This window comes from Diadema setosum, chromosome 3 (assembly GCF_964275005.1).
Source record: "Diadema setosum chromosome 3, eeDiaSeto1, whole genome shotgun sequence".
Taxonomy (NCBI): domain Eukaryota; kingdom Metazoa; phylum Echinodermata; class Echinoidea; order Diadematoida; family Diadematidae; genus Diadema; species Diadema setosum.
The window spans coordinates 39,549,894-39,574,682 of NC_092687.1; the positions used below are offsets into that span (position 1 = coordinate 39,549,894).

At 38.8% G+C, this 24,789-nt stretch overlaps 2 protein-coding genes across 2 annotated transcripts in view; one reads left to right on the plus strand and one right to left on the minus strand.

The window, feature by feature from the left end:
* LOC140226378 (rho family-interacting cell polarization regulator 2-like) overlaps positions 1-24,789 on the minus strand; it is a 103,698-nt gene that overhangs the window by 53,192 nt on the left and 25,717 nt on the right. The gene's annotated exons all lie outside the window — the stretch shown is intronic.
* Positions 20,604-21,857, plus strand: LOC140226377 (uncharacterized). Its single transcript, XM_072306860.1, has one exon. It carries the CDS (start codon positions 20,604-20,606, stop codon positions 21,855-21,857), a length of 1,254 nt encoding a protein of 417 aa, XP_072162961.1.

Below are 24,789 nucleotides of genomic sequence, written 5' to 3' on the forward strand. Positions count from 1 at the left end.
ATAGGGATAAAATACGGCTCCGGAAGATGCTGAAATAAATGTCGAATGTTTGCTTTGACGGTCGGATATAAGTGATAGAGAATTTCAACTCCGTATACGATGATAAAATAAATGCCGGAAGTTTACTTTTACGTTCGAAAATAAATAATAATAATATTTAGCTCTGGAAGATGCTAAGGTAAATGTCGAATTATCCCTTTGGCGTTCGGAAATGAATAACAATAATAATAAACTTCGTACAACGACGAGATAAATGTTGGATGTTTGCTTTTACTTTCGAAAGTGAATAGCAATAACATTCGGCTCCAGAAGATGCTGAAATATATGTCAGATGATTGTTTTTACGTTTGGAAGTGAATAACAGTAATATTTTGCTCCATACGATGCTAAATAACTGTCGGATGTTTGCTTTAAAATTTCGAAATGAATAACAGTAACATTTAACTGCGTTTGATGGTGAAGTTAATGTTTGCTTTGACGTTCGGAAATGAATAACAATAGTATTCAACTCCGTCCGATGATGAATAAATGTTTGATGTTTACTTTTATGTTCGAAAGTAAATAGCAATAATAATCAGCTCCGGAAGATGCTAAAATAAATGTTGAATGTTTGCTTTGGCGTTCGGAAAGGAATAACAATAATATTCAACTCAGTACGATGATGAAATAATTGCTGGATGTTCGCTTTTACGTTCAAAAGTAAATGGCAATAACATTCAGCTCCGGAAGATACTAAAATATATGTCGAATGATCCCTTTGACGTTCGGAAATGAATAACAATGATATTCAGCTCCGTACGACGATGAAATGCCGAATGTTCGCTTTTACGTTCGAAAGTAAATAGTGCTCAATAACATTCGGCTTCGGAAGATGCCAAAATAAATGTCAGATGATTAAAGATTGCTTGAACGTTCGGAAGTGACAAGCAGTAACATTCTGCTCCATAATTAAAATGCTAAAATGAATATCAGACATTTGCTATAAATTTAACATTTCGAAATGAATAACAATAACATTCAGTGGCGTTTGATGGTAAATTTAATGTCGGATGACGTTTGAATGTGAAAAACAGTATAACATTCGGCTCCGTACGATACTGAAATATGTCAGATGATTCGTTTCACTTTCGGAAGTGGACAGCAGTAACATTCGGCTCCTTCAATCATAAAGTAAATGTCGGGTGTTTGCTTTTGAATTTGGAGATGAATAACGGTAATATTCTGCTCCGTACCATGCTAAAATAAGTAACAGATTGTTGCTTGTACATTTGGAAATTATAAACGGTATCAATCGGCTCAGTTAGATGATAAAATAAAGAGCGGATGTTTGCTTTCACGTTCGGAAATGAATAAGGATGATATTCAGGTCCGTAAGATGATAGAATGAATGTCGGTTGCTTGGTTTTACATTTGAAAATGATTATCGGTAACATTCGGCTCCGGAAGGTGTTAAAATACTTGTAAATGTTGAATGATTGCTTGAATTTCCACCAGAAATAAATAACGGTAATTTTTTGGCTCTTTACGGTGCTAAAACAAATGTCGGATGTTTACAATGTCTGCAAATGCTCCCATTTTCTCATTTCAAACGTAAATTTTGACCAATTTAATAGGCATCAACTTTTATAATAATCTACATGCCTATTTGCGAAATCTTAGAACTCAGAATAACGGTATAAGATGATTAAATTTTCTATTCATTTATTTTAGGCGTGGGTACCTGTATCACGTCAGTAATACTTGATATTTATTTTTCTATGTTTAGTAGGACCGATAGTTTTGCTTGTTTGTTTTTCTTTTCGGGCCACCAAAGAATAAAAATCAATCATTTTGGTGGCCCGATCGGGTCACCGAAATAAAAGTTAGTGTGGAGCTCTGGCCTTTTGTGGATAAAGTGTCTTGCTGAAAGGCAAATAAACTGTCTGTATCGGGCTTCGAGGAGATTGAAACCGCAAACCGGTACCATGGCTAATTGATTCAGATTTTACTGAAGTACATGTATTTGAAGGTCAACTTTAGATAGACTTCTTTTCTTTTTTTTTTTCTTTTTTTTTTTGGCGATACAGCTGGGGCTCCATGCGCATTTATTTACAACAACAGTATAATCGGAAGACGAGCAAAAAGAATGTCAGCACCAGGAGTAATCGCACCGGGCCGAAAGGGGAAAAGGAAAAGTATATCCTGAATCTATAACCCCCACATCGACAAGAAGACAAACGATAGAAAAAAGAAAGAAAATGAATGGACCCACATGACGCATAATTTTGGTAAATCTGCGGGATATTCGTTATATCATTTTGCTGTGTTCAAACTGTACACAAGTTTTGCTTTTCGAGTGTGATCTTAATGCGTATGAATGTTCTATGGACTTTAAGTTTATAATGCGAAAGAGGGTAACTTTAAAGCAATTAACGACATTGATAACGCCAAACAATAGGAAATTTCAGAGTGCAAGAAAAATAAGATGTCCCGGAAGTACGCCAGACGTCATAATTGCTTTTTTTGTTTTGTTCCTTTCTAGCTCCACAGCATCACCTAGGAAAATCGATTTGACCAAGAACAAAAGCGTGTCCCTCTTTTCTTCCTGGGCAATTACCCCGGACCCTTCCCCTGGCCCTAATCCTAACCATAACCCAAACTCCTCGCCCTAAACCTAACCCTAATCTTTACTCTAACCTTACCATTAACCAGTATTTAGCGGGGGAGGGGGGGGGGGGGTAATTGCCCTCTGGGGTTAATTGCCCGGATTAGGTTGCAACACACAACAAAAACCTCTTCTCAGCCCTACACCTTCCCGATCTCCGTGTGTTGTCAGGTGAAACGACATGTTCAAATACAAGAATAAAACAACAGTAGGTATTGATTGAAATTCGACACCCATTCATGCCAGCCAGGCCAGGCTGAAATGTAACTTCAAAGCACATTCCGACAGCTGGCTGGCAAAACCACATGGCAAAGGAATTTGCGCGCGCGTGTGGATTGCTCAATTGGAGGGCCTGGGAGCGGGAAAAACAAGGGTGATTTGATAGTCTGTGAGTTATCAAAAGCAGACCTTTCGAACATCGTTGTTTCGTTGTATCACAATTTTTTACATAGCCATGCAAAACGATTACTATACACTCATGTCATGACAAGAAATGAATCAATATTCCAAGACAAATACAAAGCAGCCTCGGGTACGGACGGTGACAAGAAACGCCACGCATTCACGATGCACGTCGGGGAGCAACAGAGAGGTGGGAAGAGACTCTTCCCGCCTCCCTGGGAGCAACATGGAGTTGGCAGGGAGGGGTGATCCTGGAGTTTGTGACAACTTCCCGATACTCCGTGACAACAGGGACTGGGAGGTAGAAGAGAGACACTCCACCTCCCTGGTGACAACACGATTGTAACGATCTCAAAGCATGGACCTTACCACGCCCAGCAAATCTGCGTGCTACTTCTCAAATTTGAAGGAACCTTGTCTCTGATCTGTTGAGTTGTTTTTGCTGAATATCAGGAGCTTTTCATGCCTGAAGTTCAAATGGATGGTTGCCAAAATTTCATAATTTATAAATCTCTCAGTAATTTATCTTAGGCTGTTGATGCTGCCGTACAAAAAAACATTAGAAATTTCATGTGAACTAGTCAGGATAAAGACAAAAAATCTCCGCACAAAACAAATACAAGTATTTCTTTTTATTGTCATTGGTAGTCAAATTTGTGTTTTACAGATATGAATAAAGCAATAGGTATAGTATTAACTATTGTATTACACGTAGTAACACTTTCATGGTAAGTTTGACGTTTTAAACGGCTACATTAAGTTAACAAAGATCGCAGGAGAGTTTTTTTAAGGAGTGCAACCATTTCTAAACGTGAAGGCATGTTAAATGAAAGGAGAGAAAAAAAAAATCAACGTTTGTAATCCTGGGTCTTCGACTAGAGCTATCTTTAATTAAACATTCCTTCTCTGTTCATCTCCAAGACCCCAGACTGTTCATGACCTCCGAGAATGCGCCAGTACGCGCGGTTTCTTCTGTTAATTGGTCTCTCTCTCTCTCCACCCCTCCCCATTCCCACTCTGGCACCTTGGCATCGTGGGATTTTTCATGTTTCTGGGTAAACTTTCATATGAAAGCGTGCCTATCAAGTCACCACTTGACTCACCTGCTGGCAGTGTAATAATGCGAGCAGAAAGTGGCAGACATTTTCTTCTGCTGCCCGCTACTTTTACTGCCGAAATACTCGGTTTTGTCACCACACACTACCACCAGTTATTCGGCGAGACACACGTTGTGTATTGGAATATAATGGACTTTTGCACCTTCCTGAATTGAGTAAGTGTCTGACAGTTAAAAATCGTGACATGATATCACTAACGTTAGACAGTCGGCGTTAACAGTCTTTAGTTTTAGGCTTGCGTATGCGTGATTTCATGGGTTCAATGTTCGATGGAAAATGTTGGCTCTGGGGAAAAAGGTGGCTTCGACATTTTTGCTTGCCCGATTCCATTGACTGCGCCCATGAGTACAAATTTGACGACCATGACAATACGACATTGCCAGGGGAGTTCTGCTCAACTATAAAATCTTTTCGGTATTTGTATCGCTATTTTGATGCCCTCCGCCGGCAGGAAATTGTCCGTAGTAAATATAAAGAACGACAGGCATCTCAGAGTCTCGCAATTTCCGAGATTTCTTCCCAGTCCACATGACAAGTCCGCTAACGCAAGATCTAAAAATTAACGCACAGTAACGATCATTCACGCACAGTAACGATCATTCACGCACAGTAACGATCTGTAACGATCATTCACGCACGGTGATCGTTAATTTTGTAACGCAGAAAGATTAACGCAGTAACGATCGGCGCTTGCGTTACACGTAAATTTAACGCAAAGTTTCTTTTGGTATATACTGTATCCTGTAAGCTAATAACTTCCATACCTTGTCCTACTTACTGCGCCAGACTATCCACATCCCCTGGACACTGGTCAGCTTCCCTTCTACGTGTAACCTTACTCATTTTCACATTTATGAGACTTGAAGGGGGAATAGACATTTCTCAAGCAATCTGTACTTCTCAAAACCTGGCTCAACAAGAGGTAATGTAATGAATATTGTACGTTCTCTTGTAAGTCTTATCGAAAAGATGATATATAATTTAGGTAATCAATGTTTTGTTTGTTTGTTTCATTTTGATTTCTTTTTGGAGCTGAAACTGACAAGAATTGAGTAATTTCTATTGAAGCAGTCTTTAAGCTAAAGGCAGGACTAGAGATGTCTGCCATTGTTATTTGCACTGCAAGTAAATTATGTGTAATGTAGCTCACTGTCCTCTTTTTCATTTATACCGGAGTGCCTCTAAATACCCATAGATTTCAGTTCACCACTATGTTGTAATTCCATGACATTATTGTTTTGATTTGTAAAGGTAAAAGAATAATTACCCTACATAATCAAATTCATATTGAAATTCCATCGCCATATATGCTATCCTTTAACTTCCACGTAAATACCCACAAGTTGTACTGGTACTTTGGGTGAATACTGAAAACATGACTCGCTGGATTGGTATTCATAAACAACACATTTGATACTGTGGAGGTGTCATTTGCCACAAAAATTAATCTCTCTGCATATTTCGCTTGGCAGACTCATCAATGTAGGACACCTACATACCCGGCAAAATGATACTTTTAACCCGTTGAGGATGGACTGATTTTGCTGCAAAATGCATTTCCCACGGACACCTGCCCAAGTACTGTATACTCCGGACTCGTTCTCAATGGGTTAAATACAAACAAGGAGCTAACCATGATACTGTGTGGGTTTGAATTATTCCGTTTATCCTCGCATCTACCAATGCATTAATTACATGCTTAGACACCAGTTGGAAAAAGCTTGTAATTACTTTAGAATAGGAAAACTCCTCAGGAAATACGAGCAGCTTCATCATAATATTGCACAATTTGTGAAAAAGAAATGTGAAATTCTGAATCTAATAGTCTATAAATTGAAAGGTAACACCCGAAAGAAACACACCATGTAAAGACGTAACACAAGATAAGCCTGATGACAACACAGACTTGAAAAGTGCTAAAAATGAAACACTATTCCTACAAAGTTTTACAGGGAAATGTAGGCCTATACAGCTGTATGGTCAAGATATCTAGAGAGAAAAATCAAATTGTTCCCCCTCCTCAAAAAAAAAAAAAAAAAAGGAAAGAAACAACAGCATCACACACATACAACAAAATCCCTCCACTCTTTAAAATCTCTGTACTAAATTGCAACCTCTGACATTTCTTTTTATTCAATCTAAAGAGTAAGAAAATGCATACAGTTTGCCTGTACTGTGTAAAGCAATTCATGTATGTACAAGGTGTATATCAATGCTGCATAATACACAGGATTTATCTCGTATGACGTTTTACCTCTATACTCGTTAGAAAAAAATAAATAAAATGCAGGCCAATGCAAACAAGGAGACATTCAATTTTTCTAGAGATCACAGAATCTGAAAATAAATTTTATACTCAAAACCCAACCGAACTTCAAACATTTATCCTTTTCAATAACACAGCAATGACAAAGTGACACCGTGTGTTGCATCCGCAAAATTCGCCGGTGATGTTTTTGTGAGTCACCAATCAATATTTATTTGCTTTCCGCCGAAGTTGATTGCGGCCTACCTCGCATATTTGCACCAGCGCCAGTTTCTCACAGTTGTACATATTTGACATTCCAGTACCCATCTGCCTTTTGTTTAGATCTTGCTGTCTTTGCCTCCCACGAGTATTAATGTAAAAAAAATGCACCAAAAGAAATAAAAAACAGATACAAAGAAAGAAAGAAAAATGCCTAAAGCAATTCACTGGAGCTTATGATAGAAGAAAACATTACTGCACACCCTATAAAAAGAATTATGGTGCTACTGTATCATTGGTAAACAGGAACTGAGTAGTCAGAAGCATGAAGTGGAACTGAAGTATTTTGTTGTTGAGAAGTGACACTATTACAGTAATCATCATTAACAGTTTCATTCAAATATTATTTCAAACTGACTACATTATCTAAGTACTACCAGTACCACCAGAACGAGAGGTACAGTCACTATAGAGAATAGAATATTTCCACAAGCAACAAATATTTTGATAGTTACACAAGGGCTCTCGTTTCCTGGACAAGTGGAAGTACTACTGTTGATCATTAGAATAAGTAGCAAGCATGGGTCTCTCTTATCATGTTTGTTTTGACAGAAACTACCATGCATTTTTTTTATTCTTTTTTTTTTCTTGGGGATTCAAAACACATGGAGATGCATGCAGGATTTGACAAGAGGACAAAAAAAAAAATGTAATAGTTTATGAAATGTACAATATGGAATCAAATTAAGTAACAAGTGTCTGAATGTTGTTGTTGTTTTCAAGTTGCTTTATATTACAAACTTGCCCCTCCCCCTTGCAAAGGTCAACTAAAACTCACTGTTTGGGCAAAGGAAACAAATGAGGCCCTTGCCAGTACACCATAAGGGCAAGTAGGAGAAATATGCATTTAATAGCTGTCCAGCTCTTCCACCATGCACAGAATATGATGTACATCATGTGGTATATGCTCCATATTATCCATAATACTGGTCACTGATAACAAACATATGGGGTATACAGTGACGGTGATTTGTGCACACAAGATGCTAAAAAGACTAATGAATTAACAAATATATGAAAACACACTCGTATATTATAACTTGTATGTATGTGAATGCAACGAGATAAAATTCTCACACACTGTAAAGAAAAGGGAAAGCATGAATGATTCACTGCTCTTACTCAGTGGTTCCACGTTGGACGGTGTGAACGACCTCTCTTTCCTCCTCTCTCCTCCTCGATATCAACAAAAAAGTGAAAATTCCGTGCTCGCCACTACCCGATGCCTTCTACACAGGCACGAGGCTTGTGTGATGGTGGAGTGCAGTCTACTCCCAACCACCTTTTACTTGTGTGGACGAGGGAAACTAGATATGCTGTGGCAGACTGGAGATTCAAGATCAGGGGGAAGAAGGCAGATACATCCAATTATAAGAATCCATGAGAAATGCCCCAAGAGTCCAGATACAAGACCTCCATGTCATCCGCACACTCGTGTTTTTTTTCCCTCTAACTTCATGTGATTCGTGCGTGTGTCCGACTGACGTGTGTGCGTGGGAGAGCGAGGGGCAGTGAGCGAAGCGATAGTCGGTATATGACGGTGGTGGTGCATACAGCTACCGATCAATGCACACCATTTATCAGAAACAAATGTAGGAGGGACGTAGTTTCTCTGTGTTATAGGCCTCACACAACAGGAACGCACAGTGCGGAGGGAAGTGAACTCCACACAAAGCGTACCCAGCAACAACACACAAATCCTCTCATGCAATCCCTCTATCCATACACACCTACACACACACACACACACACACAGGGTCATTAGTACATCTATACAGGTCCTCATGTAAAAGGAAGTGCGGCCTGTGTGACGTACATATAGTTAGTGGACTCCCAGGACTGATCATGCATATCTTGTGAAGTGGACATACACAAAAGTCGCACACAAACAGACCTCCCCGCTGCTTTATTCTGTTTCTCAAAGACCCTTTTTTTTAAACAATCAAACGCTCCCCCTTCCCCCACCCCTAACTCACACACTCACTCACACACAGGATTTATGGTCATTCAAAAGCACTAGCACACATAAAATACAAAAAAAAGAGAGAAAGTATACAAGACTGACCACAGCTTTCACTGACCACTAGGTGCTTTGTCTTGGGTAAACTTGGCTATAAAAAGAAAGCAGACACCTGTTAGTCTTCCATCTAGGACCCTTAATTAAAATGACCATCAAGGATTGTCATATTTGCACACTTCACTGTAGCCAGGTTAATGCTCAAAATCTTTTTTTTTCTCTTTTTTTTTTTTAATCTCCATGCAGTATAAATCCTGATACAAGATTATAGAAAGTCAAATCTGTAGTCTAGAGTTTTAGACACAATTTCCATGTGTCAGTCCGCAGCTGTGCAAACAAAAGTCTATTAATTGATATTGGTGTCCATGGATGGATATTTCCAATTTGCATTAAAGAACAAAACAAACAGAAAATGGACTTCAAAACCATTTAATTTCTACCACTACACTTACATTCGACGAATAAAAACTTTGGCATCCATCTTCCACCATAGGGGAATGGTTGGGATGGAGGCAATGGGGTGAGGAGAGCCTAATCGGGTATTATAATCTATTATAACTCATTGAGGCCGAACGATTTCGCTATAACAAGCATTTCCCTATAGACATCTGCCCAAGTACACTTGGGACTAGTCTTAAAGGGTTAAACACACGCACACATGCACATATGTTTTTCATGAAAACAGTGATTTCATTTAAAACAAAAATAGGGACAAAATCTATGTTTTATGTTTCATAAATTGCCATTTAGAATAAAACACAGAACCTGAAACACATCTACATTTTTTTTTTTTCCCCAACAAAAAAGGGCCTGACCTTTAATACTACCAGTGCCTACATTCAGTCTTTGGCCGGACAACTGGCATCCCCGAAGTTTAAGTTTGCTGTTTGGTTTAATTCATTTCAATGAAACATTTTTCACAGACTAATGCAAATTTGTGTAGACAGGAGTCTGGTCAGGTAGACTAGTGAGCATGGCTCCACCCAATCAGGACATTCCACTATGAATATGCACGAGGATGACTCACCCTTATTCCCACATGCGGTGTAAACACTTGAAGCCCCGCCCTTAGCTGAATTGCTTACTTTTTTGACCAATCCGAGGCCGCTGCTCATGTTCCCTGATAATAGCCATCTCCTGATTGGATGAAACCTGCCTCCCCACTTTATCAGAAGTCAAAGTCTCCCATGGCCTCTGCACCGATGACTCATAGTTTTTGTGTACTTCTCAATTTTCTTCTACTTTGCAAAGTTGTTCTGATAAAGAGAACTGAAGTCATTCTTTTTTGTTTGGGGGGAGGGGGCATCCTCAGAAATTCATGCTGTATGGTTGGAAATAATCTCAGAAAAGGAAAGAAGATGAATAAGAAGCAGCAGGTAAATAGAAGAAAAGGAAAAGAGAAAGAAAGAAATTAATTGCCCTTTTTTGTTGCCTTCCATATTCTCTCCAGTTGTAACAGATCATCTATAGTAACAGGTACAAACATTTGCGTTTCTTATCTCTCTCTCTTTCTCTCTCTCTCTCTCTATCTATCATCTATCTATCTATCTATCTACCTATCTATCTATCTATCTATCTATCTATCTATCTTTCTCTCTCTCTCTCTCTATCTATCTATCTATCTATCTATCTATCTATCTATCTTTTTCTCTCTCTATCTATCTATCTACCTATCTATCTACCTATCTATCTATTTATCTATCTATCTATCTACCTATCAATCTATCTGTCTATCAATCTATCTATCTATTTGTCTATCTATCTATCTATCTATCTATCTATCTGTCTATCTATCAATTTTGATCTCTGATTCAGGTAAGTTTAAACCATATTATGCTTCAGCATGATTGCAACTTCAGAATTACTTTCTTCTGAATTATATTTAAACTTTTTTAATAGAGTCTTATCGACAGCTTCATTTTAGGAGTTTTCCATTTTGTCAATGAGAAAGAGAAACATATCTCTTTTTATATAATTCTCTCTAGATCTCCTCAAATACATAATAATAATAAAAGGACATTTACATTGCGCAGCTACTATAATGATATACTCTACTGTGCATTACAAAATGACATGCATACAAGAAATTCAAACAGAAAATACACTACTTCAAGAGATGACTTTTTAACCTGCCCTGTCACCAGAAGTAACTTTTGATTTCCCCGATGGATATTTCAATAATGTTTGATCCCGTGAACTTCGAAGATGATAAAATGTTTGAAATGATGTTTTTAACTCTACAAGTTCCTGTATGTACACTGGTGCTGTACCATGAATAGCTCTATATACAATTAGCAGAGTTTTAAATATGATTCTCTGCTTTACAGGTAACCAATGTAATGCACGCAGTAATGGACGACAATGAGAAAAACAAGAATTACAAACTAATCTAGCACATGCATTTTGCACCCTTTGTAGTTTACCTAACTGATTGAGTAATCTACTCTTAATGACATGGTTTCAAATGTTATAATTGACATGTTCTCCTTTTTCAAAGTTCTCTGCTTGCAAACTCAAGCCTATGGTGCCTCACTATTGTAGCAAACAATGAGTAGAGTTCATCTATCAATCGCAGACACTCCTGTCCATACAAAGTTGTATATCATACACATATTTTTTTTTTTCTAGTGACAACACCCCCAAATGCAAACAAACAAAAAATATCTTCCCTTGCTACCACCACTCACTCCTGTGTCACAATGTTGGACCTTTTGACATTGCATAGCCATAAGAGACGATCTGAATCCTCCATAACAAAAACAAAAACACGGGCATGTCATTCGGAATGACAAATCGTGTCTCCCCTGCTTGCGGTTCACGTTACAAATTGCACAAAAATCCATCCATTCAAATTATCCGAATAGGAGTAGGAGTCACACATATCACAGTTCAGGACAAAGGGCACAGGATAAAACAGGACTAAAAAAAAAATAAAGATGAAGCACATGAAACACAATATATTGAAATTGTTTGCCATTTTATAAAGAGAGGGAAATAACAGAAAAGAGAGAGGGAGAGAGAGAGAGAGAGAGAGAGAGAGAGAGAGGGAGTATGATTGTTTGTTTGTTTGTTGAGTCATGTAGTTATTTATGGCCTCAATGACTCACTCATATATTTCTCTCTTTTTCTATTTTTTTTTTTTTTGGTGGGGGGGGGGGGGGGGAGAGGGGGGATGAGATGAAGGTTGGATTGGTTTGGGATTGGGTGTAAGGATCAGGAAAGGTCACCTCAGCACAGAGCCAGACTTTACCCATGGGGCATAATGTCAAGTGATATGGGGGTTGGCAGAGGGGGATCGAAAAGGACAAAAGAACAGAACCCCCCCCCCCCCCAAAAAAAAAGCAATATGTTAGATGATATATGGAAGAGGGAATCCACATTGACAACCCTGGCAAGGAAAAATGGAATGCAGGTGAAGAGTTGCTTTACATCTATATGTTTTTGGTGAGACCGGTGGAAAATGGCTGCAGTGTCTACTGCAATATACTGCAAAACCAAAAGCATTCGTGGCATGAACATTTTGTAGAAATTAGAGCGGACCGGCAGCTATTTCATGGCACAAACCTTTTGCATATTGCTGACCATGATGGTAGACAGTTACAGCATTGTACTGGCATTTAATACATTGAGTAGGAAAAAAACAACAACAACAAAACCAACCAACAAACAAACAAACTCTCGAATGTGTTTTTTTTTAACTTTTGTGAATCGTGGCTCCTTGTGAAATTTGCAAAAGTTTCATTCACACTAATTTCCAGTTTCACAGTGCCTTTTGAATATCATTTACCCCCCCTCCCCCCCCCCCCCCATTGTCTGAAGTCTTCACATCTTCAACCCCAATAGGTGGAAGGTCTGTCATGCCGCAAATAATGGAACAGTTTTATTATTTTAAACAATCTCTCCCTCTCTCTCTACACATATATTATAGGCTATCACATACATACTGCAGGACTAGAGATATCTCTGTCCCTTGAATCTGTGCTCATGAACCTTTTGCAAAATGTGTGAGGCCGTGGAGCTAATATTCGCAAAAATAAAATGCACATGTTAGTTTGTGTCTGCCCATTGCATGGTATGCTAGCAGCAATTCATAAAAGAAACAACACAAAAAGAACCTACCCTTGAAGTTTAGCTGTGTGTGAAGATATGAGGAGCTTGATAGCAAAACTATCAGAATTCATTCCTATTGATGTGAAATACTTGCAATAAAAGCAGTTCAAAAAGAGAGAGAGAGAGAGAAAATAATATGAAAATATTGCATACATTTGTACTGTTAACTCTTTATGTGCCACGTTCGCACGTCCGACTCAGTCGATGGCGTGCCAACTTGGCATATTCTGCTCAACAAACAAAGCCGCCAAAACCGATCGATAAATCACTAATCACCACTAATCCCGCGGCACAATGTAAGCGTCTCTCGTGCTTTTGTTCCTCTCACATATGGCTTGCATTCTATGTGGTGATTGACTATCAAGCAGCGTTCCCATCTAGATTTGCTTGTACACTCTAAGTTTTTGTTACAGTTTTACGAGCAAAAGTCATGCCTTTACAGTAATGTAGCAACTGGTCATTCAAAAGAAAAATTTAGAATAGATTCGTCATACAATTTATATCAAAACAAAGCTTGGCATTCCTCTTTAACTTTGCCTACTAGTACGCCCGCCTTCACAGAAATTTGTAGGAGTTATGCAAATTGGAAAAAACAAAATTCTTTCTCAGAGCATGATTACCTTCCTGCCTCAGAATAACTGGCACACAGGGGGTTTCCACCATGGCACATAAAGAGTTAATGGTATTGGTAACCCCCAAGAACAATACATGTTTTAGTATATGAGGTGACAGAGGAAAGATTTTATTTTGCTCTCCTTATCTGATAATAGATTTACTTTAAAATGTTTGAAAATGATGCTTAAAGACATAATTTCCCATTTGATGAAGCAGAAACCCAGCTTTAGTGCTTCAAAATAGTTCTAAAATATGAGTAATGGATAGAAACAACCATGGTGACAATTTTAAACAGTATGATCTTATTAATGTTGAGTATTGTTAAATATACAAGATGTGAACAATAGTTATTATCAAAAATGTTTCTAGACTAAACTGTCTACAGTTATGGCTTATTGAGAAAAATAGTGGTATCTCCTTGTATTCTAGGCTCAATTGCAAAATTGTGGTAGGATGTTTAGCGATACAACTTATCTACACATATGGATCAAATGTGATACTCTCAAACATTTTGGAAATCACTGCTCCCAAAGGTAAACTGTACCTTTTTCCTGACTTCCAATCAAACTCCTCATTATATATTTGAACATAACTGAGCAGACGGGTTATAGGGTAACAGAAGAAAAAGCCTACTAGACTCTTGGTTTGGGGGAGAACTGAGTGGGGAGAACATCATATAAGGTTTTCAACGAAAGGTGGCGCTGTTCAAGTTTGTCAACAGGCAATCTCAGAGCAACCATTACGTATGAAAATTCATCTGAGATATTAACCCGTTGAGGACGAGTCCCCAGAATACTTGGGCTAGGGTCTATGGGAAATGCGTGTTGTAAGCAAAATTAGCCAGTCTTTAAAGGGTTAAAAGCATGCCGTGAAAATACCTTGCTTCATAGTAACTCATCTCTTTTAACTCACTTTGAGATTAACCCATGAAGGATGGGCTGATTTTGCTACAACACGCATTTCCTATAGACACCTTCCCGTGTTTACTTGGGACTCATCCTCAATGGGTTCAACTATTCATTTCCACCTCTATTTTTCCTTCCCAATATCTTTTTTGTGTGTATGATATAAGAGACACTGGTTTCATGTAGTACATGCACCATGCAACCCAATATATTCCTATAAGCTAGAAACATTTTCAAGCAGTACTTCAACAGCACAGTGGTTGTAGTTCATCCCTTAAACCCCTTGGGATTTCTTGGAGCATTCATACATTTGAATGAAAAATATGACACAAATGCATGTTGTTTTATGCTGATTTATAATAACCTTGAGGATGAACTGATTTTGCTACAACATGCATTTTCCAGACACCCAGTCCTGCTCGAGTACACTCTGGACTCATCTTCAACTGGTTAAGACACATTGAATTGCAGCAACACATGGAAGTTATCCCCGGTGCAGTGGAAGGTTAAAGGGGCATTCCAGACGATTTTCATAATTTCACATTATGTAGTACATAAATCCAGAGCTCCATGTATCAATTTGTGGAATTTATTGTGGTCCTCGAGCAGAAAAACAACACTCCGAAATATTCTTAAAACAAATTACACTGAACAGTGTTGATGACAAAGGAGCCTCACATATTTCAGAAATAATATATATATATAGAAAAACAACACTCCGAAATATTCTTAAAACAAATTACACTGAACAGTGTTGATGACAAAGGAGCCTCACATATTTCAGAAATAATAGCCGGGTTCACACGTACATCAATTAGCGGGATACAAATCTCGAGATTTGCATCGCGATCGTCATCCCGAGTTTTTTGCACGTGTGGACAGAAAAAACCCGAAAATTAGCGGGATAAGCATCGCGATGCTAATCCCAAGAAATCTTGCGCTGGTTCGCCAATTAGCGGGATAATTGGCCCAGCGCTGGTACGTGTGAACGGTCGGGATTAGAATCTCGAGTTTTTACATCCCATCATGCAATGCGCACATCACAACAGGGAGGCCTCTGCGAGGAGGTCCTTCACCTCTTTGGAGAACAATAACAACAGCGCGCGAACCACACCAATGACGCGTAAAAGACAATGGACAAAGGTAAGTGCGCGCAGGCAGTGATAGAGAAGGGCACTGTGTGACCCAGTTTGCAGGCTTTGCTGTTATCTCTATCGGCAATTAGCGGGATAATTCGGTACGTGTGGACACTCGCCAAATTAGCGGGATACCGATCGCGATCGCTATCCCGCTAATTTGATACAAGTGGACGCTCGCAAAAAAACTCGGGATGAGCATCGCGATCGTCATCCCGCTAATTTGTACGTGTGAACCCGGCTAATATAGCAGTGTAATTCTAACACAATACCACTTGCTTAACAAGTTCACCTGTGTAGAATGTATGCATACCATCTTCTTTTGTTCTGCTTCCTTGATCCCCAACTCATGCATTCTTATGGTGAGGCTGCCAAGTCATCATCCTTGTTCATTGCAATTTGTTGTAAATTTTGAGAATACTCTTATTCCTCAACTCAATCACTATAAATTCTGAAACTCTGTATTGGGTATAGCCCGACCAGACCCCGTGCGTTAAGCTAGCACGGGGTCTGACGGTGTGTGATACACATATCTACGGAACCCCATACACATATCTACTAAACCCCTCGAACACGGCCACACAACAACAAAACTATTGAAAATTTCTACATTCTTTTCATAAATTTTAGGAATCACTCACGTGAACTGAGATACTTGGACTATGAGCATGGTATTTCAGTCCATAGTGAGCCCTCACGCAACATACACTGAGCAAAAAGTCCAATCTTAACCCGGAATGCTGTGATCATCTCGGGGCCATTCAAAATAAACCTTTCCCAGCTTTGAACGATGCAAATTGCGCTGCTAGAGTTTGTACGCCCGCGAAGTCGACAGCGCCCTCTTTGCCCAGTGCTGCGCCGACAGTTCGAATCATTTCTGCAATTTCTACGATTTCTGCGGCGTACAGGATTAAAAAAGGTGCAGTTTTTGGTAAGTTATAAAATGAGTATATCAATATCAATAGCTGAAAACGGTAGCTAAATGGATAAAGTTTTCACCTTATGTAGTCTTGGTAACAAATATGGTGCAGTAAATTCAAAATCGCGTCGGCGCCCCAGAATACAGAGATTACGGAGTGTCCACACCGTACAGCCCTGTCGCGACTTACACTTGTGTATACAGCGACAGGGCTGTGTATAGTTATACTGGGTATAACTAATTTACACTTGTTCAAATGTGAAAGTCTGAAAATCATCCGGAAGTCTCCTTTAATTTCCATAACTTCACAGTCAATTTATCTGGACCGAAACAAAGTAGAGTGATTTTGCAAGTTTATCCAGTGAGAGGAGGTGGGCACTGCACAAAACCACTGGGTGGTAATGGGTTAAAAAAGGAGGGAAAAGGAACTTTGAAGCCTGGTAACTTCCGCCTGGACTTCCTATTTGACACTTTGCACTGTTGACAAAAAATATTTCCACTCACATTCCGAGCCCTTAATGACACCAGTTTCCTCCTCCATTGTGGATGAGTATAAAACTCTTAACAATTTCAAACTGGCTTGTTTACACTAGCTCCATGTTTGGACAAACTTCGCTCTTTCCTTTTTTCCTGTGCAGATTCAGGAACCCACCCAGAATACAGTGCATGACATCAAAACACTCTTTTCTTTTTCATCCTGCTGATGAGGTTAAATTGCTGTCTCACTACACGCAATAGAGTCCTTAAATCTGGATGTGGAATTTGAAACATTTGTTTACATTGAAGACTGAATCACGTTTCTATCCTATAACAATATACTTCCGCTACAATCCAAGAACCACATAAAACATCACAACCAAAAGTGCATATATGAACTTTCATTACCGTCCCCTGATTGCGCACATATTGCACTTTAGACGAACCAAAATATCACACTATACAAAAATGCAGACAGATTGCAGTAGAACAAACAAAAGATAACAGGGTAAACATGATCATGCTGAGGTTTGTTTGCAGGACAGAGCAGTGAACTCCATACATAAAGATGTCTGATGTAGGCTTATTGGTACACAACAGGTATCATAAAACACATCTGACATGGTTTACTTTAGAGAGATCTTCAGTAGTCTTATCCCCAGGCTGCGAGCCACTTTTTTTCCCCTTGAATCCTCTCCTGTTTTTTCCTCATTCATACTCTCCTTCCCCAGTTTAGTGCAGCTGCCCCAGTGGCAGTTCATAGTGAGGAAGCATAATGACATGTAAACCTGTTAATACTTGTACATCTATATTTACTCTTACTTTTACTTTTTCAACACTGCACATTCTCACTGAAATACAAAGAGACTCTCTTAATAGCAAAGACAACAAGAAAAGAAGAAAAGAAATGGCTAGCCAGCTTGTCATAAGACTAATGCTCCAGAAACTGTATGAAACAAAGCTGTTCATTTGACAATCTGGCTGTCATTACTGTCATTATCTACTTATCAATTTATGATGTACTCTAGACTCACTTGGAAGATAATAACGCCTGTCACGTCAGCGCTGATAAAAGCGAAAATGAAACTGCGGGACAAAGTGAGGTAGGGTGACAATTTGTACAAGATGATTAAATTCACTTGCATGGCCCGTGTGCTTTGGCATCATATAAAGATGCTTCCAATTTATGCAATGTTCATGGAGAGTCACACGCAATTCGCAGAAGGATCTCTTCCTATGCAACTGTGTTACTTCCTGGTGTCAGTGAAACCATCCGCAGACAACGGACATTGCCGCGGAGTAGCATCAACGGAAAAAAAGATCATATGTGATATGATACGACTCTGTTCTGTCGTTAGGAGCTGCAGTTGTGTCTTTAACACAAGGAGGGAGTGGGAGGTAAGTGGATATTTCTGATAATATTTCTCTAATATCTTATATCATAGGATTACTTATGTATTGGGAACCATGTGTGTGTGTGTGTGTGTGTGATTTGCACACATGTTCACACACACACACACACTATACTCACAAATTATGGACCAACCAGCTCAAAGCCCACAAACAAGTCGCAGAAAGGGACCAAAATGTGTCAATCTGGTTGATTCGACTCAAATTGTTACAGTTTGTCATACCTGGGAGAGTAATCTTTTCTTTACTTAGATTTGTAAGTAAAGACAAAATTTGAAACAAAACCAAAATCGAAAGGTGACCAATTTTTCTGGATCAGTATTTTCTCGGTCATGTGCTGTGAAATACAAATGCAGAAATGTTGTTCATTGATGATAATATGAAGGGTTTGTTTGCAAAAACCGATAAGTCCATTTTTGAAGATTTTGAAGTAAGATCTCTGTCATAATATACAAAATAATACCTTTAAAATGATATATTGGTTACTACATATAAAGGCATATTTTTTAAGTTATGGTCAAAAGAAGCAAAAATTTTCTCATTATTCTCTTTATTTTTCTTGACCTTTAATTGCAAATATCTCCATTTTGCAAATATGGACTTATCGGTTTTTGCAAACAAACTCTTCATATATTAAGCATGCCAGAGTGACCCTGATCCGTAACTTTTCTCCCTTTACTAGGAAAGTTCACATCCTAACTTACTTTTATTTCAATCACCTTTTGATGGGTTTGCCATGGTTCAATTTGCCAAATTATATAGCATTTTAAATCATAGCACCTATTCTTTCAAACTATGTAGAACAGTAGGAAGTCCTTTTGGCCTACCTTTTGTGAGTTTTGAGCTGGACAGTCGCATAACAATTACGTATGTGCACTTCTACACTAATGGTGAGTGGAAGTGTAAAAAAGTTTTGGAATATGTTTATTTTCTCTAAAAAAAACCCAACCAAAATATAAATAACACATACATTTCATAAGTCTTGTTTGGGAGTGCTATTTGACAGGACAAGATAGCCTGGGTGCACTTTTGAACAATTCCTCATACATAAACGTGAGTTTCCTATTAACATGTCATCCAAAGGTAGCTCATGAATGTTATTGTGCTTGGTGTCCACAGTTACAACCATTGCACAGGATTTAGAAATGTATGCCTGTCTCCAAAGTGAGAAGTTTTTTTTTTTTAGATTTCAGTCATATATGTACATTCATTTTCTCTTTGGAAATATTGCTTTTGTGTAGTATTGAGGAAAATGTATGATGCCTACCAAAATAATGTTGTAATACAAGTTATACGATTTTGTGCTCTGATATGGCAAAAAGACATTTCTCATTCAATCAAGTAGTCTTCATTCTTAAAGCTTTTTGGTATAATTTTGATTGATTCTTCATGATAAAAATGAAAAAAAAGGCTTTTTTTCAATACTAATATGCGGAAAAAAAAGGACCATGTATATGGCATAGCAATATCTATTTTTTGATTTTTTGTGCTGTTTCTTCATATTGACAGAAAGAATTTACCATCTTGAGGAAAAATGACTGCAGAAAAGACATCAGAGTCACTCAAGTGTCACTTCTGCCGTAACAGTTCAAGTGATGCTGTGATCCCTGCATGTCAGCATGAGTCCTGCTGGATGTACCTTTGCCAGAATCACCAGGGCCAGGATCTCTCGAGCGACTCATTGTGCCCTACCTGCAGGAAGAACACTGCACAGGAACAAGGTCATCCTGTGGCTATTCCACTGCAGGACATGGGTGGGAGTGGACAGGTCCAGTCCGGTAGAGGAGTGGGGAATGACCACCTTCCGTGCACCTCCTGCCGGGACACCTCCTCTTCGTCCTTCTGTACAGACTGCTGCATCTTCATGTGTGAAGTTTGCTGCTCCACGCACCTAGACAGGTTCTCTGGTTCTGCCAAGCACCATGTAGTCAGCAGCCGAGGCACTGAACAAAGTACAGATGACATTGTTCAGAATACCGTCAACATCAACACCCAAAAGGATCATTTTCCTGGACCTGTTGCTCACAAAGACTCCAATCATGCAATGTTCACGGAGCAAACAAGAGATCAGTGGGTGAACATGCAAATGCACCACACATCAGAGGATTTTGAACAGCGATTTGCCGAAAGAAAAGATCTTCTAGTGTTGAACATTGAAGCAATTGAGTCACAGCAAAGGCATGTCCACAAGTGCATGGGGGATCTGGAGGGGAAGATTCGAGAGGCCTTTGAAAACAAAGTTAAGGATCTTCAGGATAAAATGTCTTTGCTCCTGGATGAAGTTGCAGTGCTGAAGCAAAACCTGAGTGACAGACTCACAGAGATGGGAGACTGCTATAAAAACATGCTGCAGGAAATGACCAACTGCATGACTCTCATGCGTGGTCATCAACGGGATGGTCCCTTTGACCAAGGAGGTGTGATCACTACCACCCTTATTTCCAATGACCTGGATAATCTCCTTCGGAGAGACGTCAGTGCTGTCACTGACCATATCAAAGAAACTGCTCTTGAGACAAAATTCTGTCCAGCAGATAAAGACTTCCTGGATATTGGAAAGTTACATGTGGTCAACTTGGAAACAACTACTGCCACAGATACACCACAAGTGCAGGTGCAAATTTCCCCAAAAGAGAGACAAAAGGTACAGGTTGATAATGTAATTACATTCCCTCCGCCCATAGATGCATCTACAAATAATGTTGATGCTGACAACATCCGAGTAAGAAGACACAACTCTTATCTTCAACCACCTTCACCCCCATGCAAGAAATCAATGACTCTCATCAAAGAAGTGTCTCTCCCATACGATGTTGAGGGAATGGCAGCATTTTCCCATGAGAAAGTCACTGTTACTTACAACAACTACAATGTGGGCTGCAGCATAGTCACCGCATCAGGAGTAATATCCAGCCATCTCAAGGGTAGGGTAAAGATGGCCTCAGACACCGCTTTCCTGTCTGATGGCCGATCTGTTGTGTCACATGGTGGTGACCTCAGAGTATACAATGCGGATGGCACCCCAACAAACTTGCGGTTTCGATGTCAGACTGTTTCTGATTCCTGCAAGATTAGCACCGACCATTGGGACAACATCTACGTCGTCAACGGCAACAGCTCCATCTTCATTTACCACCTGGGGAGTGCCAACGCCCGCCGAACTATATCCACCTCAGAGCTCACGCCGCGACAGATCTGCGTTACCGACTCTGGATTGATGGTAACAAGCACCTGCGACATCGTCCCAAGCACAGTAACGGTCTTTGATGGCGACGGTCGGGTCGGCAGATCAGTAAGGGCCAGCCATAATGGGGAGTACCTGTATGCTGCCACCGATGGGAGAAACAGGGTCTTTGTGGCACGGGTTGCTGAATCCTCCAGGAAACTGATGGTGGTGGTCTACACCCTGTGGGGGACCCATCTCCAGGAGGAAGTGGTCCTCGAGGAGTTTCAGCTCTCGGAGAAGGTCTCCTTCTTGACCTCCTGGTGCTACTTGGTGTGCTTGGCACCAAACACTCTGGCTTTTGCTCACCGCAACAAGCTCTACTTCCTTCGAGTTCCAGTGCCGAAGGCATGATCTCCACTTGCTCTACGCAAGAAAAGAACTGCTCACACAAAATGTGACAAACAATAACACATCCCTAAGTCTCCACTGCGTCTGGGAAGTAACATAAATCCCTTTCTATCCATATTCATTTACCCATCAACCTGGTTTACTTCATAGATTGGCACATCACATTTCTGATCTTTAGTAATTGCCATTTCCACCTAACAATCAGTATTTTAGTGTCACAACTGGGATTTATATTATCAACCTTTATATTTGGATCAATCTTTTCCATAGAAGTATATGAGACCCTGTATGTTTATTTCTGAGAAGATAAGAATTGTTTGGCAAGTATCTCCTATGCTATATCTAAAACAGGGAATATTTTCCACATCCATACAAAATCAAATACCTATTATTCTATCAAGTTAGCATTAAAAAGAACAAAAACACAGTAGCAAAAAGAAGCATGAATATTGCCTTTTAAGTAGATGTCAATAGAAATGTATTTGTCACCTATGATTAATCTATTCATATCTAGTTTTTCAGGACATTTGTCTGCACCTTGAACATTTAATTCTTGTATTCTCATTGCAATTCAACATCTTGCACAAGGGGGTTTTTAGAAAGAAAGTTAAACAAACAATATTGTCCACGAATAATCTGAGTTTTAACTTGAGTTTGTGCACAATCCATTTAGAGCTTGTAAAGAGGGCAATATCACCACTCAAGGTTTTTACATAGGGTTGCAACGGACATAGTTATTTGTTGAAAACACCTGTACATGTGAAAAGAAAAATCTACATATTGATTGATAAGGAATGTGTTTTGAAACATTCTTCAATCCCAGTTGCAATGCCTAAGCACAGTGTCATAAGCTCTATTTATAGAAAAAAAAAATTAACCTGATGTATATTTCATTAAGAATTTTTTAAAATTTTTTATAGTGGGTGGTGGGTCTTTACAGACAGGCTTGTAAACATCCCACTGCATATTTTTTGAGTATTGTTTATAGAAATAACATGACAATGAGAACTACAATAGTTGACTTTAGATTAACCCGTTGAGGACGGACTGATTTTGCTACAACACGCATTTCCCATAGACCCCTGCCTGAGTATACTCGGGACTCGTCCTCAATGGGTTAATCAATATCATGAAGTATAAATCACGTGATGGTAAAATGAAGTATTAAAACAGTGTTAACTCATTGAAGACAAATCCCAAGGATACATGGGCAGGGACCTACGAGAGGCATGTGCTGGTAAAATAACAAAATGAGTTCATCTTTAATATGGCTTACAATGCCTGCTTCATGAAATATTTGTAACAATGAGATGATATAAATGCATTCATTTGTATGGAGTTTTGATTGTTCATGAAGAATTGTGTTCTGTTATGTCGTCAAGAATGTGCAATCATCACCGTGTTACGACATCATTTAAAATTGTGGTGGCCTATTCTAAAAGAGATATCAAGATATGACTGACTAAGCATATGAATGGTGTCAAAATGCATCATACAGATTATTTGCCAATAATGCCATCATAATCAATTTATCTAGAAACAAATACGACCCCATTGATAAACTATTCATTGAAAGGTTCATTCCAACATTAACTGTCATCACAGTGCATGTTTGAGAAATCAGCTCTTTCTCATGCTGAAAAAAAAAATAAAAGCAAATCAAATAAAACAAAATGGATAAGCAGTATCCCTTTAAACTATGCTTTGGATTAGTATTTTGTATCAGCATTTCAAATGAACACTGAAACAATTTTGACCACAAATCCCCCAAATGTATGCTATCCTCGCTCACAATATTACAAAGCTTTAGATTTTTGTGACAGGGACATTGAGAGGAAAAGAAAAAGAAAAAGAGAGATAAAAAAATCTGTTCTGAGCATGCGCAAAATAGCTTATCAAACGCAATCTACTTATAGCTCGCGTAGTCTGAGTAAAAAAAATGACACTTTATGACTGTCATGTCAGTTGGTGTCACTCACAGCAACAAAGCCTTTGCACACTGCATCCTAAAAAAATTATATATATATATAGTTTTTGTTGTTGTCATTTCTTTTTTTACATGGAAAGTACCGTTATGTCTAAATGTTGAAATGTTTTCATTTAGGCAGGCTGGAAATCTTTGGTATAAACAAACAAAGTGTGGGTAATTGGGGACAGCCGTACAGTGAAAATGTTAGACAGGAGGGCTTTAATTGAAGAGTTTGTTCGCAAAAACTGATAAGTCCATTTTTGAAGATTTTGAAGTACGGTCTCTGTCATAGTGTACAAAAGGATACCTTTTAAATGATTTATTGGTCACTACATATAGAGGTACATTTTTGAAGTTATGGTCAAAAGAAGCAAAACATTTCGTATTATTCTCTTTATTTTCCTTGACCTTTAATCGCAAATATCTCCATTTGGCAAATATGGACTTATCGGTTTTTGCGAACAAACTCTTCAATTGTACATAACAGGTGATGAACTACATGTTCGGTAAACCATTGAAAGAAACATGCAAACACTTGACTACATCATAAAAATAATATAGCACAACTGTGTGCTACCAACTTTAGGAAAGTCTGATCAAAGATATCACTTACCTGCATGATTTGGTTGCGATGAGATCAAACAGCAAAACAACAGCAAGTCAGGTGGCATCGGCAAAATGAAAATGGAAAAAAAGAGAGAAATAAAATATCAACTTTTTGACATGATCAGCAATTTGATTATCCTTAAATATCAGGATATGAGCGTTTCGTTTCATTTGTTGTATCCTGTTGCATTATAATTTTGCTGGTTTATTTTAATGGGACTGATTTTTCAAGGATATAGAGTCATTGCATAAATGTATCTTTGAATTGAAGCAATCAATCCATGAGAGTAAAGCCATTTAACCCTTACGTGTACTGTGAGTGCTAATTGGTATAACAAACACTTAGCATTGTACATAATG